The following is a 14422-nucleotide window of genomic DNA, read 5'->3' as shown; positions in this document are numbered from 1 at the left end:
TTTAGAGAGACTCTTGGAGATGCTCTTTTGCTGTTTATACCTAACAAAAAAACATTTATTAGGCTTTAAAGAGTAAAACCAATGTTTTTTTAGCAAAGTAAAACCAATGTTTATTGGGCCTATAAGTTTCCGCTGTTCCGTCTCTACGGCCCACGAGCCCACGCGACGCGCAATGCTGGAATCATCCGACCCGACCCGACCCGAGATCGATTTCCATTCCCATCGCTTCTCTTCTCCACACGAACTCCCTCGAGAGATAGAGCGAAGCACCAAGCAGGAAAAAAAAGAGGGACAGGAAGAAAAAAAAATCATTCTCGTTTCGCTGTACGCTAGACCCCCGCCCGAATCGATGGAGATTAGGGCTCAGCCGACGAGCATGAGGCTGGCGCCGCCGCCCGCCTCCGCCAGCTTCCGCCGGACCCCCCTGAGGACCTCCTTCCTTAAGGGAAACGGTGCGTGCTTCGATTTTGTATCCCACTTCTACATCCTTTCTGTCTTGTGGGGCGATTGGTACTTGAGGCTTTTGTGTGGAGAATCTGTTAGGGCGCCTAACCCCCTTACCGCATGCTAATCTAGCGGAACATTTGTTGTCTGGATACTCAGTGCTGCTGCTGCTGCTGCTGCAATTGTTGCACCAGTGTGAACAGTGGCGACAGTTGGGCTGTGGGGGTCGGTGGCTCGGTGCCTTCGTTGTCATACATGATTTCAATAAATATGTTGTTATGATGAACTATTATGTGCAATGTTAGTTCTGTAATGCCCACCTGTTTACCATCATGAGCAAAGATGAGCCTAAACTTGGTTGAATTTATTATTGTACAGGTCTCTGTTTTTATATATAAATTGATAGCTTCCTGGATTTATAGGCAAAACTAAATTAGTTCCTCGCGACTTGTAATGTTTTGAGATTTACTCCGTAAAGTGGAAGCATCTTTTGCTTAACTGAAGATATTGGTGAATGTTGATTCTCACTGCACTTCATGGTTGTCAACACCAGCACAGGATCCTATTATTTTTTTCCTGGAACATTTTCATCGTGTGCGATGCCTGTTTGATGAGACCACTGCTCGTGTTTTGATTTTATGTTGTCGCACTAAGTTGAATTCATACATGATGACTATGCTTCTACAGAATGTTTATGTTTGATTTTGCTCATGTTTGTAGTGCACAAGCTCAGTACTATTGAACAAAACTATTATGTTTCGGTTGAGAACTTTACAAATTGCAGAATGTAATGATATGGGTATGGTTTATAAATTTGTGTTTATGGCTACTAATTTACCCTTCCTTGCACTCCACAGTGTCACTTAAAGTTGTGCAATTACGACAATCAAATGTCAACAGATTTAAGTGCAATAGCATACGAAGTAACCTCTTTGATAGACTAACAAGGGTTGTCAGGGTGAGTGGTATTTTTTCCCTTCATTATGTTATTTGCAGTAACCAATTTTTCATATGTAATCTAAAGTTTTGTGCCCGTCGGTTTTTCTAGTCCTATGCAAATGCAGTTCTAAGTTCGTTTGAAGACCCTGAGAAGATTCTAGAGCAGGCAGTTCTGGAGATGAACGATGACTTGACAAAGATGAGGCAGGCCACTGCACAGGTTTGTTGTGACTGCCTTCAGTATAATTGACAGAGCATTTTCTTTCTTTCCAATAATGCCATAATGTTGTCTTTTCCAAGTTTCAACACATTTTCTTCTATCATCTTTACAGTGTTATTGCATAAATAATTAACGCTGATGCTACATGCTAGTTTGTTTGCTGCCTCTTACATCAGATGCTTCTACTCTTTTGTTTCATCTCTTGTTATGCTTGTGAAACGGAAATTTGATTCTATTTTATGGATTCTTGTTGTGGTAGGTCTTGGCGTCTCAAAAGCGGCTTGAGAATAAATACAAAGCTGCAGAACAAGCTTCTGCTGATTGGTATGGTTATGGTTTACGGCATCGAACTGAAGTTCGACATATGTTTGCTTTGCAGTAATAAATGAATAATGTTTTTTTTGGTCAAAGTGTAGGTATCGGAGGGCTCAACTTGCTCTTCAAAAGGGTGACGAGGATCTTGCTCGCGAAGCCCTTAAGCGGCGTAAATCATATGCTGTATGTGTCATTGATGATGTGTAGTACAATGTGCTTGTTTTAGGTTTCCTTACCGCGCTGATTGGAATAGAATGTTACATATCTATGTGACATGTCGAATCAACATATCAAATTCCTAATATAGACTTACTGTTTTTGTGATTGTTTGCTTAGGATAATGCGAGCTCCTTAAGGTCCCAGCTTGATCAACAGAAGGGTGTCGTTGAAAATCTGATTTCGAATACCAAGGTGAGTTACTATTTTGAACTGCTAGAACTGTCTTGACCCTTTTCGATATCCTTATTATATTTGTTGGTACAGTTCTATGTGCTCATGTAGTGCACCAGGTGAAAAGTGCTCATTCAGTATTGTTGAATTATTAACCACTGGAGTATGCCATTCTGTAGGTTCTTGAGAGCAAGATAGCAGAGGCCAAGCAGAAAAAGGATACCCTAAAAGCTCGTGCTCAATCAGCGAAGTATGCATTTATTATTTGTTGATTATTTTCCCCCTTTTTTTGTGTTGTGGATACACTGACAGATGTGGATTTTGTTTCACTTCAGGACTGCCACAAAAGTGAGTGAAATGTTGGGCAACGTGGATACAAGTAGCGCCCTTTCTGCATTTGAGAAAATGGAGGAAAAAGGTACTCCCTTGATTTAATCTTTTTTTCTGACTATCATTGTCCCTTGTGTTTTATATATATGGTGATATTACTTTTTTTTTTGGCATGGCTGGTCTTCTGCCATTGGTTTTGGTTTAGGGCAGAGACATGCTCTAATACTCTATGTCGAACATAGCTTGAAACTCTACCATCAAGGATTTACTATTACAAGTTTATAACACTGAGGTCAGCTAGAGCATACGCAATATACAGTTACAAGCTTCCATACTTCAGCAGCCAGAAATTCAATACAGAAGGTTGCTGCCATAATACCAATAGTCTAGCCCCTAAAATAAGTTATTCCTCAATTGTCATCAAGTTGTTAGCTCCAATTACTTTTTTTTTCCTCGAACACGCATGAGAGCTGTGTGTCAATTAAGAAGAGAACAAAAACACGGGGAAAGATCCCTTACAAAAAACAAAAAAAAAAACAAAAAACACACACACACACACAAACCCACACCAAAACCTAGATATCACAAAACAACAAATGTTCCCTTTACAACAATAGACCGACCATGACCACAAAATAAACACATGCCGGTCAACCATCCTCCGGCATAAGGGCCAAGAGAAAGTTAACACCTTGTGCTCCGGCCAAACCTCAAGATGTAAATCCTCCATAGCTAGCAACACAGCTCGGGCCATGTTCCCCAAAAAAAAAAACAGCTCAGGCCACACTATGGGAAACCCCATAAAAAATACACCTATTGCGATGCTTCCAGAGAGTTCAAGCACCTAGAATAACAAGGGAATAAGGCCCTTTTGAATAAGATCAACCGCCCCACTGGAAATTCTATCCCACCAGTCATCAAAACAAACATCTTCCATTTGAGGACAGAGGTGCTGCAGACCAACCCTTTGCAGGAGGGAGAACCAGAATTCTCGAGCAAACACGCATGACAACAACAGGTGGTTGATGTTTTCCTCGTCCTGGTCACAATGGGGGCAAGTAGTAGGATGCTGAAGGCCACATCTTGCAAGTCGATCAGCTGTCCAACTCTGTTTCTAGCAACCAACCACATGAAGAAATGGCACTTTCCAGGTGCCCAAGATTTCCAAATCCTCTCCCAAGGATGGAAGGCAATTGTCCCCTGGAAAAATGCTGCATAAGCAGATTTTGCCAAATAGATGCCGTCACTAGAGAGTCACCAGATGAAAGAATCTTCGACATCCTACTGCAAGATTACTGTTGAAATGACATCCCACAAACCCAGAAATTCATTAATGACTCCAGCCGTTAGAGCGCCCTGCAACTCTGATACCCAAGAAGGATTCGTGAGGGCCTCAAGAACCATCCTTCTCTTGATACGTCTTTTGGGTACTATGGCGAACACTTGAGGTGCAATATCAGCTACCCTCTGACCATGGATCCACTTATCAGACCAGAAGAGGGTGCGAGCACCATTTCCAACTTCAGATACCACTGCCATTGAGAAGAAAGCCTGAACATTTTTATGAATCTGAAGCTAACACTCCCCATTGGACGACCAGGATCACTCTTTTGTAGATCCTAAGCGCCCAACAGAGATTTTGGATATTGGAAATGCCAAGACCTCCGAGCTCTTTAGGGAGACAAACTTTGGGCCAAGCCACCAAGCAATGGTCACCTTTTACATCCTTTCTACCTGCTTCAACAGCCCAAGGAGGTATATCAACAGCCATAGCTGCAATAACTTCAGCAGAGTAAAAAACTAAAACAAAGGTTGTAGTGGCATTTTTCTTTGAGAAGCTTTGAAATTTGGCAGGTGACATTACCAATATGCACTAAGATGGTTCCTTGCATAGATGTGTAATTTCTACAAACGTTCTTCTTTTGGCCTCTTGCCCAAGCCTTTTCAACAGGATTTTCCATTTTAATATCATGATATTGGTTGATCCTGGGATACTTCACTATGCCCTAGTGCTGTTATGAGTACGATCTTGACAAGGCATGACTACATCCTCAAGTCATCTATTGGATCTCTCACTATGCATTTGAGTTAATTTGAGTATGATCTTGGCAAAGCATAGCAACATCCTCAAAAACTTCATTTTAACTGCAATGTGTTTGTTGTGACTTGCGAATATCATATTTCTTCTTTTAGTCAAGAATGATGTCTGACAGTATCTTTGCTTGCTTCATGTGTTTATCAGCAACATGTTTTATTCCATGGTTGTCAGAATGTTGTTCTCAGACAAATAATGCAATAATTACACATTTGATGCAGTTATGGCGATGGAATCCCAAGCAGAGGCACTCGGCCAGTTAGCAACTGATGATCTAGAAGGAAAGGTAAAAATGAACATTTACAAACCAATCATAAATACTTGCCTTGTGCTAATGGCACATGACTGTCTGTATTTATTGGTTAACAGTTTGCACTGCTCGAGACTTCATCTGTTGATGATGATCTTTCACAACTGAAAAAGGAATTGTCTGGAAGCTCTTTGGTATGTATTGTTATCTGGATTCTCAAATTAGAATTTTAACAATTGAAGCTAATGAGATATCTTCTGTTGATTTATTTCAGTAAATGTTCATTCTAGCTGATGATCTTTCATCTGTTGATTTATCTCAGCAACAGCTAACAATTTAAGCTAACGAGATATCTGCTTGTTCACAAGATAGAACGACATGGTGTTATTTTGATGTACATTTACTGGACATATTTTTGTTTTTGTTTTTAAAAAAAAACAATGAGTAGACAGTGTTTTCCTCTCACATGAACTACTTCAGCAGTACTTTTCAACGAACGAACGGTGTTTTCCTCTCACAACAAATCAGCATAAGCCAAATTTCAGCGAAACGAACAGGAGTAGACATCCATCAAATTTTTTATCCTTCCAAAATATTTTGCTCTATTCATCTTCTATAATCTCCACTGATTCAGAGTTAGTTTTGGTCAATCCCTATGAGGTGGACTTCACCTTTAGAATTTGTTCCTTCTTTTGAGTTCTTCGTATTATACCTGGCCATAACCTAATGCTTAAGTATGCAAGGCCTAATACAGATATTTCTGTGAACAAAGTCTATGTGAGCCTGTTGACAATACACCCATTATATTTATTTCTTTATTAGAGCAAGCCAGTTGAAGAATGATAAGCATATGCACTGCCTTTTGTCTTACTGCTTTCCCTTCTCTCTTTTTTCTCCTTATTAGAAATGAATTGGTTGACCATTTATTCAATACAAAATGAATATACTTGCATGTCACCTACAGAAAGGAGAGCTTCCTCCAGGCAGAACAGCAGTCAGCAACTCAGGTGCTGGACGCCCTTTCCCCGACCTAGAGATTGAGAGCGAGCTAAACGAGCTGCGGAGGAAGGCCAAAGAATATTAGATTCCATCCTTCTTGTGAATTCAGCAGGCCTGACGGAATCTCGTTTCCCCGGAAGATAGTACAGCCGCGGATTGCTCACATTGCGGCTTTGAAACACCAGCGCGCCTTGACTGTTTGTTAATGAGTATGGAATCGGTAAATTTCTCGGCATTTTCCCTTCGAGTGACATTTGTACAGCTAGCCATAAATTGTTGTAAATCACCACTCGCCCTAGAGCCTTTTTGCATACTATATATATAGTCAAAGTTTGAAGTTTCCACCTCGTGGTTTTAATTTTACCCCCTTCTTTCGTGCCATAACACATGTGTTTTGTGACTTGAGACTTGGGAGTCAAGTCGATGAAATATTCCTTTTCCTTGCAGTGCCTGTCGACGGGTCCAACCGTCCAAGTCAGTGCTCGGGTGCGACTGGTTCATTGTTACCGATGGTTTCAGTGACATTGCTTATGATTCAGTCTCATGAAGTATCAAGCTTGCTACTACTACTACAACTACTATCTTGAGTGTGCGGTCGTTTTTGTCTTTGATCAACGTCTGAATTCAGAATTCCTACCTTGCCAACAGCTCGCGCTGGCTGCCGGAGATGCTAGTAGCTTTGCTGGTCATTGACTCCACGCCTCCAGCTACCACGAAATAGTGGTAGCAGTTTTGAACAACTACAACAAGAAGAAGATGCTATATGCGCATGCTCCGAATTTCTAGGGCACGAGTTCAGGACCACTACGACTCAGAGGAACATGCTTGAAAAATCTAGGGCGAGGACGGCACACGAAAAGGTGAATGAAAAGAAAAGAAAACATGGTAATGTGAATCTAATTGCAACTGGTATTTGGACACGAGCTGCAGGAAGTGGGCCATGGCCCAGAAAAAAACAAAGTTGCTCTCATTGTGAAAGACTTGTGTGTCCAAAGGCCCAGAAAGCGCGGCCCAAATAAGAACACACGAACGAGGCCGTCTGGCTTCTGCGCTGCATCAAGAGGCAGTTCCGTACCACACTACTACCACCGGTTTCAGACAGGAGATGTTTGCGTTGCGCAGCTAGTCACCTGCAGCATGTAGCCAGCATGGATTGTACTGCACGAGCGAGCAGCGGAGATTCTGCTGAGGATATCTTGCAACTGAAGCAGCCAGCGAAAGGCCGGCGCCGGCGGTGGTCATCCACCGCGCCCCTCCGGTGACTTCACGTGCGTGCAGCGTGCACTGCACATGCCACATGGGGAGCCTGAACTCGCACCCCTGCCAAGCTTTGTGTGCTATGCACAGTCGCCCGCCTCCTCGATTGGCCCAGCCTGGAGCGCACAACACCAGTTTCTGCAACACCACTGTTTGCAAGGCCCAGCATTCTTCTCTCTTTCTGCGCGTGTTTAGTTGCCTTAATTTTGGAATTTGGGGTAGCGCTTTCGTTTTTATTTGACAATTAATGTTTAATTATGAACTAATTAGGTTTAAAACGTTCGTCTCGCAATTTTCAATCAAACTGTGCAATTAGTTTTTTTCGTCTATATTTAATGCTTCATGCACGTATTGTAAGATTCGATGTGATAAGTACTGTAGCATTTTTTGGGAAAAAATTTTGGAACTAAACGAGGGCTGATTTCTGATGCCTACTCACCGGCAGCTCTTAGAGTTTGTGTGCGTGTGTCGGTCGACCACCACCTGATCGAAACAGCACGCAATCGAGCCTTATAATCCTCGACGTTAGGTGTGTGAAAACGTATCAGAAGAGCTAACTTGAACCGCATGAACTGTACCTACAAGGAACTAAAATTCAGAAATAGCTGCTTCAGCTTTATTTCCAGTGCTTTCAGATACAGCTATATATTAAAAAAACAGATATTTGCATGTGGACGTCGGTTATGATTTTTTTTTTAAAAAAAAAGTACTACGCTAAAATCTGTGTTAGGAAATCCACTTGTGTATATTAAATAAGATTACACTCGAGTCCAACTGCCCAACTGGTTGCTCTTTCAAATAATTAATTTTCAGAAGAAAGGTGCCTACTCTACTCTACTCTATTCCAAATTAATACAGGAGCAATGCATGCCCTAGCTAGAAGCAACGTCGGAGCTGAGGTGAGGTGACGGCTCCAGCAGCAGCAGGAGGCAGATAGTTGCGGAGATGAGGACAGAATTGACAATGAGGGCCATGGACGTGGCCTACATATGTGTTGTTAGGAGCAACTCCCAGCACTAAGCCGCGCTCTGATTTCGACCAGGGACCCAACTAGCTAGCTACTCCTCTGTCTTATGAGATGTTAAGTTGCATTTCATCTCTGGAGTACCTTGCAAGCAAGACTCCATTGTCCATTCTCAGTCTCCTCGGCTCTTAAGCCACTCAACCCCCACTCATTTCCCCTTCTTTTACAACACGTTCCACTCATGTAGTCATGTACGCATAAGGGAGATCATAGCAAGGGTCGTCAATGTTGTCGCTCTGTGATTGATTCGGTTCGTCCTATATATGACCTCTCTCCCTTTTTGGTATGTATAATACTACATCCGGGTATAAAAATACCTTACGCGTACTCTACTTCGTTCTGCCGGACTTTGAAATTTTGATTGCCAAGAAACAAACTTCTGAATATTTATAACCCGATGGTAGAATGTAAATCAATTTTTCAAAATTTTGGCAGAATGGAGTAGAAAATGATTCAGTGCTAGCTCAGTTAGAAGCCGCCTGCAACTGCAAGAATATTGGCTGGCCCCCACAACAAAGATGCTGGCTGGTTGTTGATGGTAACTTCATTGACAAAACGCTGCTAATCAGGATGACAGTTGGAAGTGAATCATCGTGCTGGTCCGGAGGATTCATCCTCAAGCAACTGTGTGAGCAATGACATAGCCATCAAGTTATCAGATGAGATGAAGATGAGGCTGGCTGGCTGCTATATAGGATAGTCTAGCGCAGGTTAGTTACAGAAAAGCTTTCGAGTTATCCAACAACCAGCACTATCATGACAGCATCATTGTACACGTTAAAAATCCACACAGAACCTTGCAAAATCGAATCATGCGTAATTAGTATTCGTCAAACATGTTGTGGAGGACAATAACAGCTGAACAGTGACTGTTAGGTAAAGGTAAGCACGTCTGTCTGTCTGGTCAGTAGCCGTGAATTTAGTCTGAACTGAATTTCAGAGTCCACACTGATCTTTAATTTATGAACCAGAAAAACATTACCACAAAAAAAAAAACAGGTAAGTCTTTAGTATTCCCTTTGCTCATACTAGTTCAGTAGTAGACCAATGATAGTGAAACATACCTGCTACTACAACCTACCATAACTTCTTGTAGACTGCCCACATATATAGGATATTCTTTCAACCAATCCCGTTGCAGCCTTACTAGCTGGTCTGCGTACAACTGCACAGACCATGTTGTACAACTACACGTATGCATCACACATGGAAGGGGTCCCAAAAAGACATGTTTGAAGTACTGCTACTGAATAGGCAAGGCACGGCAAGGCACAACAGAACAGTGACCCTCAAGTCCTCCCTGCAGCTGCAGCAAAATGCTATGCTGCCTTTTGAGGCTTGACAATCAAGCAAGGTTGGTCGGGTGTCATCGAGTAGGAAAGTGGCCACTCCCATTCATCACCACCAATCCGCAAAAGAAATCTATAAGACGGACCTCTCACGAAGTGCAGAGAGTTAGTTCGAAGGAAAAAAGGCCATGGCCAGGTGCGGTCCTCCGATGCCTGCATGGAGCTAGATGTCGTGATCTTGTGAGGATATTATACCAAAGAGCATAAGGGGGGTTACTGGCAGGACTGCATTGCAGTTTTGGAGGGGCTGTGGAACTGTAAACAAGGTATGCACCTTTGGTTCACATCATCCTCTCATTTTGTTTCCTTTTTTCCACCCTGAAAATGAGATGTCCCCTGTTATGTTGCCCTGTAAATATACAAATCATGCTAAAATTTTCAGCAACTACTGAACTGCGCAGTAATGTAATTTTTCTGAACATTAATTTTAGAACTTGGTCGCTTCATTCGTTCATACAAACTTTAACCTACAGGATTGGATTAAACTCAGTTACCTTGTATATCAGCGGTTGAAGTTTTCCTGGAAATCTTGATTCTTGAATAGCACATGTTGACATGTATGCTGCCGAATCATATTCATGCCCTCAACTCTTTGGTGTTACTCTGCCGCTTAAAAGCCACTTCTACAGTCTACACTGCAAAAATAAACACATGTCGGGTACTGTAAGTCCGTTGGATTACAACACATTCGAAGTTCAACTTTACAGACTGATAATAATGTGTTCATGTGCTAGTTATTAGACAGGTCATTCCTTCAGAACAAAGCGCTAGACTTTCTTACTCTTGCCTCGAATACTCTATGATTTTGCACGACCAAGATTTATTTATTAAAAAATAGTATTTCATCAGCACAATGATGCAAACTTTCTCAGTCGTCCCGTTGTTCTTGTTCATGGAATTACAGAGGCGGAGAGGCCTCCCTAGCAGTGAGAAATGTTAAAGGACGATAGCAAGAAGAAATGTTAAGGAGATGGGCAAGAAGGGAAATTGGTTCAGTGCACTCAAGAAGGCCTTCACCTCAAGCCCCAAGGAGAAGCCAACAAATGTAAGCTGGTACTAGAAAATCGATCCTAATTAATCGACTGATTGTATATTTGTATATGCATCATTTAGCTACATTTCAAAGCAGATTTTCTCACCAAATCGAGTGGTTGTACCATTTTGCAACCAACAAATGTTAAAGGAAGTAAAAAGATTTTGGACTGGATGTTGATTGCTGTGGAGTAACGTGCTCGATCAATGGCAAATTTGCATGCAGGTGCATCAGCTGGTAGCGCAGTACCCGTCTTCGCACGGGCACGGGAGGGACAAGAAGCGATGGGGAGGCTTCGGGCGGTCGCGGCCGCACGCGGAGCCGGCGTCGCCGGCGGCGGGCGCGCTGATCAACATCCCGCTGTACCGCGAGCCGAGCAGCATCGAGAAGATCCTCGGCGACGCGGAGATGGACCAGCAGCGCCAGTACTACGCCGCCACCAGGGCGCAGTACCAGATCACGCCGGCGAGGCCCACCACCGCCGTCGCCGCTTCTGCTGCCGCGCCGCTGCCACAGCCGGTGGTGGGAACAGCACGTGAGCGCGAGCGCGAACGCAGCAGAGAAGACAAGCCGGCCTCCGTGGTGCTCCCGCTGCCGCCGCCGTCCCCTCCCCCGCTGATCAGGAGGTTCGACCATGACAGGGAGCAGCAGCAGAAGCTGCAGCAGCCGCAGAGCAGGGCCGGGACGGAGTGGCGGCAGCAGCAGCAGCAGCCGAGGCGGCACCGCGCGGCGAGGCAGCGCGCCGCGCCGCCGGACCGCGCGCGTGCCGCGGCCGTGGCGATCCAGTCCACGTTCCGGGGATACATGGCAAGTCCATCTCGCCGCTTAGCTTTGTCCCTCGCGTTCGCACGACGCGTCGATGCGGTTGGTTGTGACGTCGCGTTTTTTTTTAATGGCGGTGGCTGTAGGCGCGGCGGAACTACCGGTCGCTGCGCGGGCTGATCCGGCTGCAGGGCGTGATGCGCGGCGCCAGCGTGCGGCGGCAGACGGCGCAGGCGATGCGGTGCATGCAGACGCTGGTCCGCGTGCAGGCGCAGGTGCGCACCAGCCGCGTGGAGGCCATGGAGCGGCGCAACTGGCAGCACCACAGCGCCATGCTCAGGGACGGCGGCAGGTGGCGCGCCGGCTCACAGGTACTAGTCTACATCAGTGAGACTAAGGCGTACTCCATGCCTCCATGGCTTTCCTTTGATCACCTCAGCTTCTCTCTCCGGTGGGATCCAACGCGTGCAGGACGGCGGCATTTGGGATGACAGCCGGCTGACGCGGGAGGAGGCAGACGCCCGGACGAAGCGGAAGGTGGAGGCCGTGATCAAGCGCGAGAGAGCCCTCGCCTACGCCTACTCCCATCAGGTACGGTGCCGCAACACATGTAACCCGTTCCCATCGCCGCCATGGACATGGACATGGAATCGAAAAGCCACAGCTCTGTGGTGATCGGCCACCTAAAAGCAAAGCAGGCGGTGGTGCGCCGTCGCTGTTTGGCAGGAGTTGGAGTTGGGATTATTCTCGCTATCGCTAAACCTTGTAATCCGCTCGATCACACGCACCGACTGACGTGCTGTTTGTTTGTTGTCCTGGCCTTTTGGCAATGGTGTCGGCCACGACGACGACAGCTGCTGAAGGCAACACCGATGGCGGCCCACGCGATCCTGGCGGACCTGCAGTCGGGCCGGAGCCCCTGGTGGTGGACGCCCATCGAGCGCCGCCACGAGCCGGGGTCCTACCGCCCCGTGGAGCCCGCCAGCAGCAAGCCCCGGCCGGCGCTCGCCATGTCCCACCGCGAGACGACGACGACGACGCCAATGTCGATGACGGCGGCGACGACGCCGGCCCGGTCGGTGGTCTCGGCCTACTCCAAGACAAGGCCCACGAGGCCCGTGACCAAGGTGGGAACCCCGCCGCCGCCGTTGCGCCGCGCGGGGAGCATCCGCGACGACGAGAGCCTGACGAGTTGCCCGGCGTTCGGCGGCGTGCCCAACTACATGACGCCCACGCTGTCGGCGTCCGCCAAGGCGCGGGCGCGGGCGCACCTGCAGCAGCAGCAGCAGCAGCAGCAGCAGAAGGCGGCCCAGGAGAAGCCCAGGTTCTCGTTCGGTCTGGGCCAGAGCATCGGGAGCTTGGCCAAGAGCCCGTTCTGGAAGGCCGGCGGCGGGCTGCCGTCGTCGAGGGTGGCCACGCCGGCGGCGTCGGTGGCCGGCGGGCGGCACCGGTCGACGCGGTCGATCAGCGAGCTCAGCGTGGACTCCACCGTGTCCATGCCGGCCGGGCTCGGCAGGAGGCCCTTCAAGTAGATATATATATACACGTGTCGGACTCGTTGCTTGCATTGCATTCTTCTTCTTCCATCTCCTTTCGACGCATTTGTGCTTGGAATTTGTACGTACGTGATTGGTGGTGTGTCATGTTGTGGGTTACCATTGCGTTTGCTGATTCGCTGTGCTTTTACTAGAGCTCCCTGGCTGCTGGCTCCTTTGTCCCCAGCCTTCCTTTGGTTTGGTTTTTGAGGGGCCAGTGTGAGCTGTAGCGTGTAAACTCGGCGACTCCATCGAACAACCGTACATGCGTTAAGTAAGGCCTCGTTCACTTTGCAAATTTTTTTGAACTCGATGAATAGTACCACTTTCGTCTTATTTGGCAAATATTGTTCAATCGTGGACCAACTAGGCTCAAAAGATTCATCTCGTGATTTCCAACTAAACTGTGTAATTAGTTATTTTTTTTACCTACATTTAATACTCCATGCAAGCGGCTAAAAATTGATGTGATGGAGAGAGAGTGAAAAAACTTGGAATTTGGATGGCATCTAAACCAGGCCTAAGTTCATGCTTTTGTCAATTATTACCATGGGATGCGATGCATATCCATTTTAGTTGATCGTGCCGCTCAAGAAAAAAAAAAGGAAAAACATAAACATTCATGCTGTTGGGAGGGGCAATGTAGGTTTCTACTATGTTGACATGTAATGCGGATCGGATAGTTTCTTCGGTCTAAATTATACTAGTTTACCTCAGTTTTATCAGAAGTCAAATTTCCCAACCTTTGGCTGATTTTTAGAAAAAAAATATATTGATATCTATAAGGTCAAACAAATTAAATGCACTGTCAAAACATATATCATAGAGAGAAATTAGTTGTATATATTGTTGCGTTTTTCCAGATACATGGTAAAAGAGAAACATGAATCTCATAGGCTTGGAGAAGATAAAGTGCTCAAATGACAGATAAGATTAAATAAGCGACACATAAAAAACACTTGGGCAAGTTGGGAAACTCAAACCTAGAAGTTTTCAGGGTTTCCTGAAGTTCCAGTTTTGCACGCCCAATGTGCAACTTCAGAAGTTGCTTGAAAGTTCCATAGTTCGTTAGGACCGGAGTTCTGATTTTGTGTACATCTTGGCAGATTTGCGCAACATTGGAAGTTGCTTCCTAGTCAGGAGTTTCGATCTTGAGAAGTTCCGAATATCTGTTAGAAGTTTTGACTTCGCTATAAATGGGTAGTTGGAAGAAAAGATATAAATACGTTTCTTCTCTCCTCCTAATTGTTACCCACTTCATTTAGGCTGACTAAACTTTGGCCAATAGCATCTAAGAGCATTCAAAGCCCCCTCTCTTCAGCGATCTAAAATTGGAGCTATTTTTTTGTTGATTCCATAGTTTCTCTGATCTTCTGAACTTCCCATCAAGACTGTAAGCTCCGATCAAATATCTAAAACTTTTGAAATTTTACTCATTCCCTACTTTAAGTTTTTGTAAGAAAATTTTAGATCAATACCC

At 45.4% G+C, this 14422-nt stretch overlaps 2 protein-coding genes across 2 annotated transcripts; both read left to right on the top strand.

Moving 5' to 3' along the window:
• The first annotated feature begins 225 nt into the window (after nt 1-225).
• Nucleotides 226-6326, top strand: LOC136453788 (membrane-associated protein VIPP1, chloroplastic). The gene is made up of 11 exons (XM_066454335.1): nt 226-452; nt 1302-1402; nt 1493-1603; nt 1863-1927; nt 2020-2101; nt 2255-2329; nt 2488-2558; nt 2644-2726; nt 4955-5019; nt 5103-5177; nt 5948-6326. Exons 1-11 carry the CDS (start codon nt 350-352, stop codon nt 6065-6067), a joined length of 951 nt encoding a protein of 316 aa, XP_066310432.1. The 5' UTR covers nt 226-349; the 3' UTR covers nt 6068-6326.
• Nucleotides 6327-9709: 3383 nt separating this feature from the next.
• LOC136453787 (protein IQ-DOMAIN 13) lies at nt 9710-13216 on the top strand. Its single transcript, XM_066454334.1, has 6 exons — nt 9710-9878; nt 10517-10657; nt 10871-11452; nt 11554-11778; nt 11879-11998; nt 12262-13216. Exons 2-6 carry the CDS (start codon nt 10583-10585, stop codon nt 12937-12939), a joined length of 1680 nt encoding a protein of 559 aa, XP_066310431.1. The 5' UTR covers nt 9710-9878; nt 10517-10582; the 3' UTR covers nt 12940-13216.
• The last annotated feature ends 1206 nt before the right edge of the window (nt 13217-14422 follow it).

The sequence above is a fragment of the Miscanthus floridulus genome, chromosome 5 (genome assembly GCF_019320115.1).
Source record: "Miscanthus floridulus cultivar M001 chromosome 5, ASM1932011v1, whole genome shotgun sequence".
NCBI classification, from domain to species: domain Eukaryota; kingdom Viridiplantae; phylum Streptophyta; class Magnoliopsida; order Poales; family Poaceae; genus Miscanthus; species Miscanthus floridulus.
Note: the sequence above shows the minus strand (reverse complement) of the source record. Positions and strands in the feature narration are given on the sequence as shown.

Excerpts from the sequence above, each read along its gene's own strand:
- LOC136453788 (XM_066454335.1), top strand. The coding sequence starts at position 350 with ATGGAGATTAGGGCTCAGCCGACGAGCATGAGGCTGGCGCCGCCGCCC. Across the intron at positions 2,727-4,954 it reads TGAGAAAATGGAGGAAAAAG|TTATGGCGATGGAATCCCAA; the intron begins GTACTCCCTTGA and ends CATTTGATGCAG. Across the intron at positions 5,178-5,947 it reads AATTGTCTGGAAGCTCTTTG|AAAGGAGAGCTTCCTCCAGG; the intron begins GTATGTATTGTT and ends TGTCACCTACAG.
- LOC136453787 (XM_066454334.1), top strand. The coding sequence starts at position 10,583 with ATGGGCAAGAAGGGAAATTGGTTCAGTGCACTCAAGAAGGCCTTCACC. Across the intron at positions 10,658-10,870 it reads CCAAGGAGAAGCCAACAAAT|GTGCATCAGCTGGTAGCGCA; the intron begins GTAAGCTGGTAC and ends ATTTGCATGCAG. Across the intron at positions 11,999-12,261 it reads CCTACGCCTACTCCCATCAG|CTGCTGAAGGCAACACCGAT; the intron begins GTACGGTGCCGC and ends CGACGACGACAG.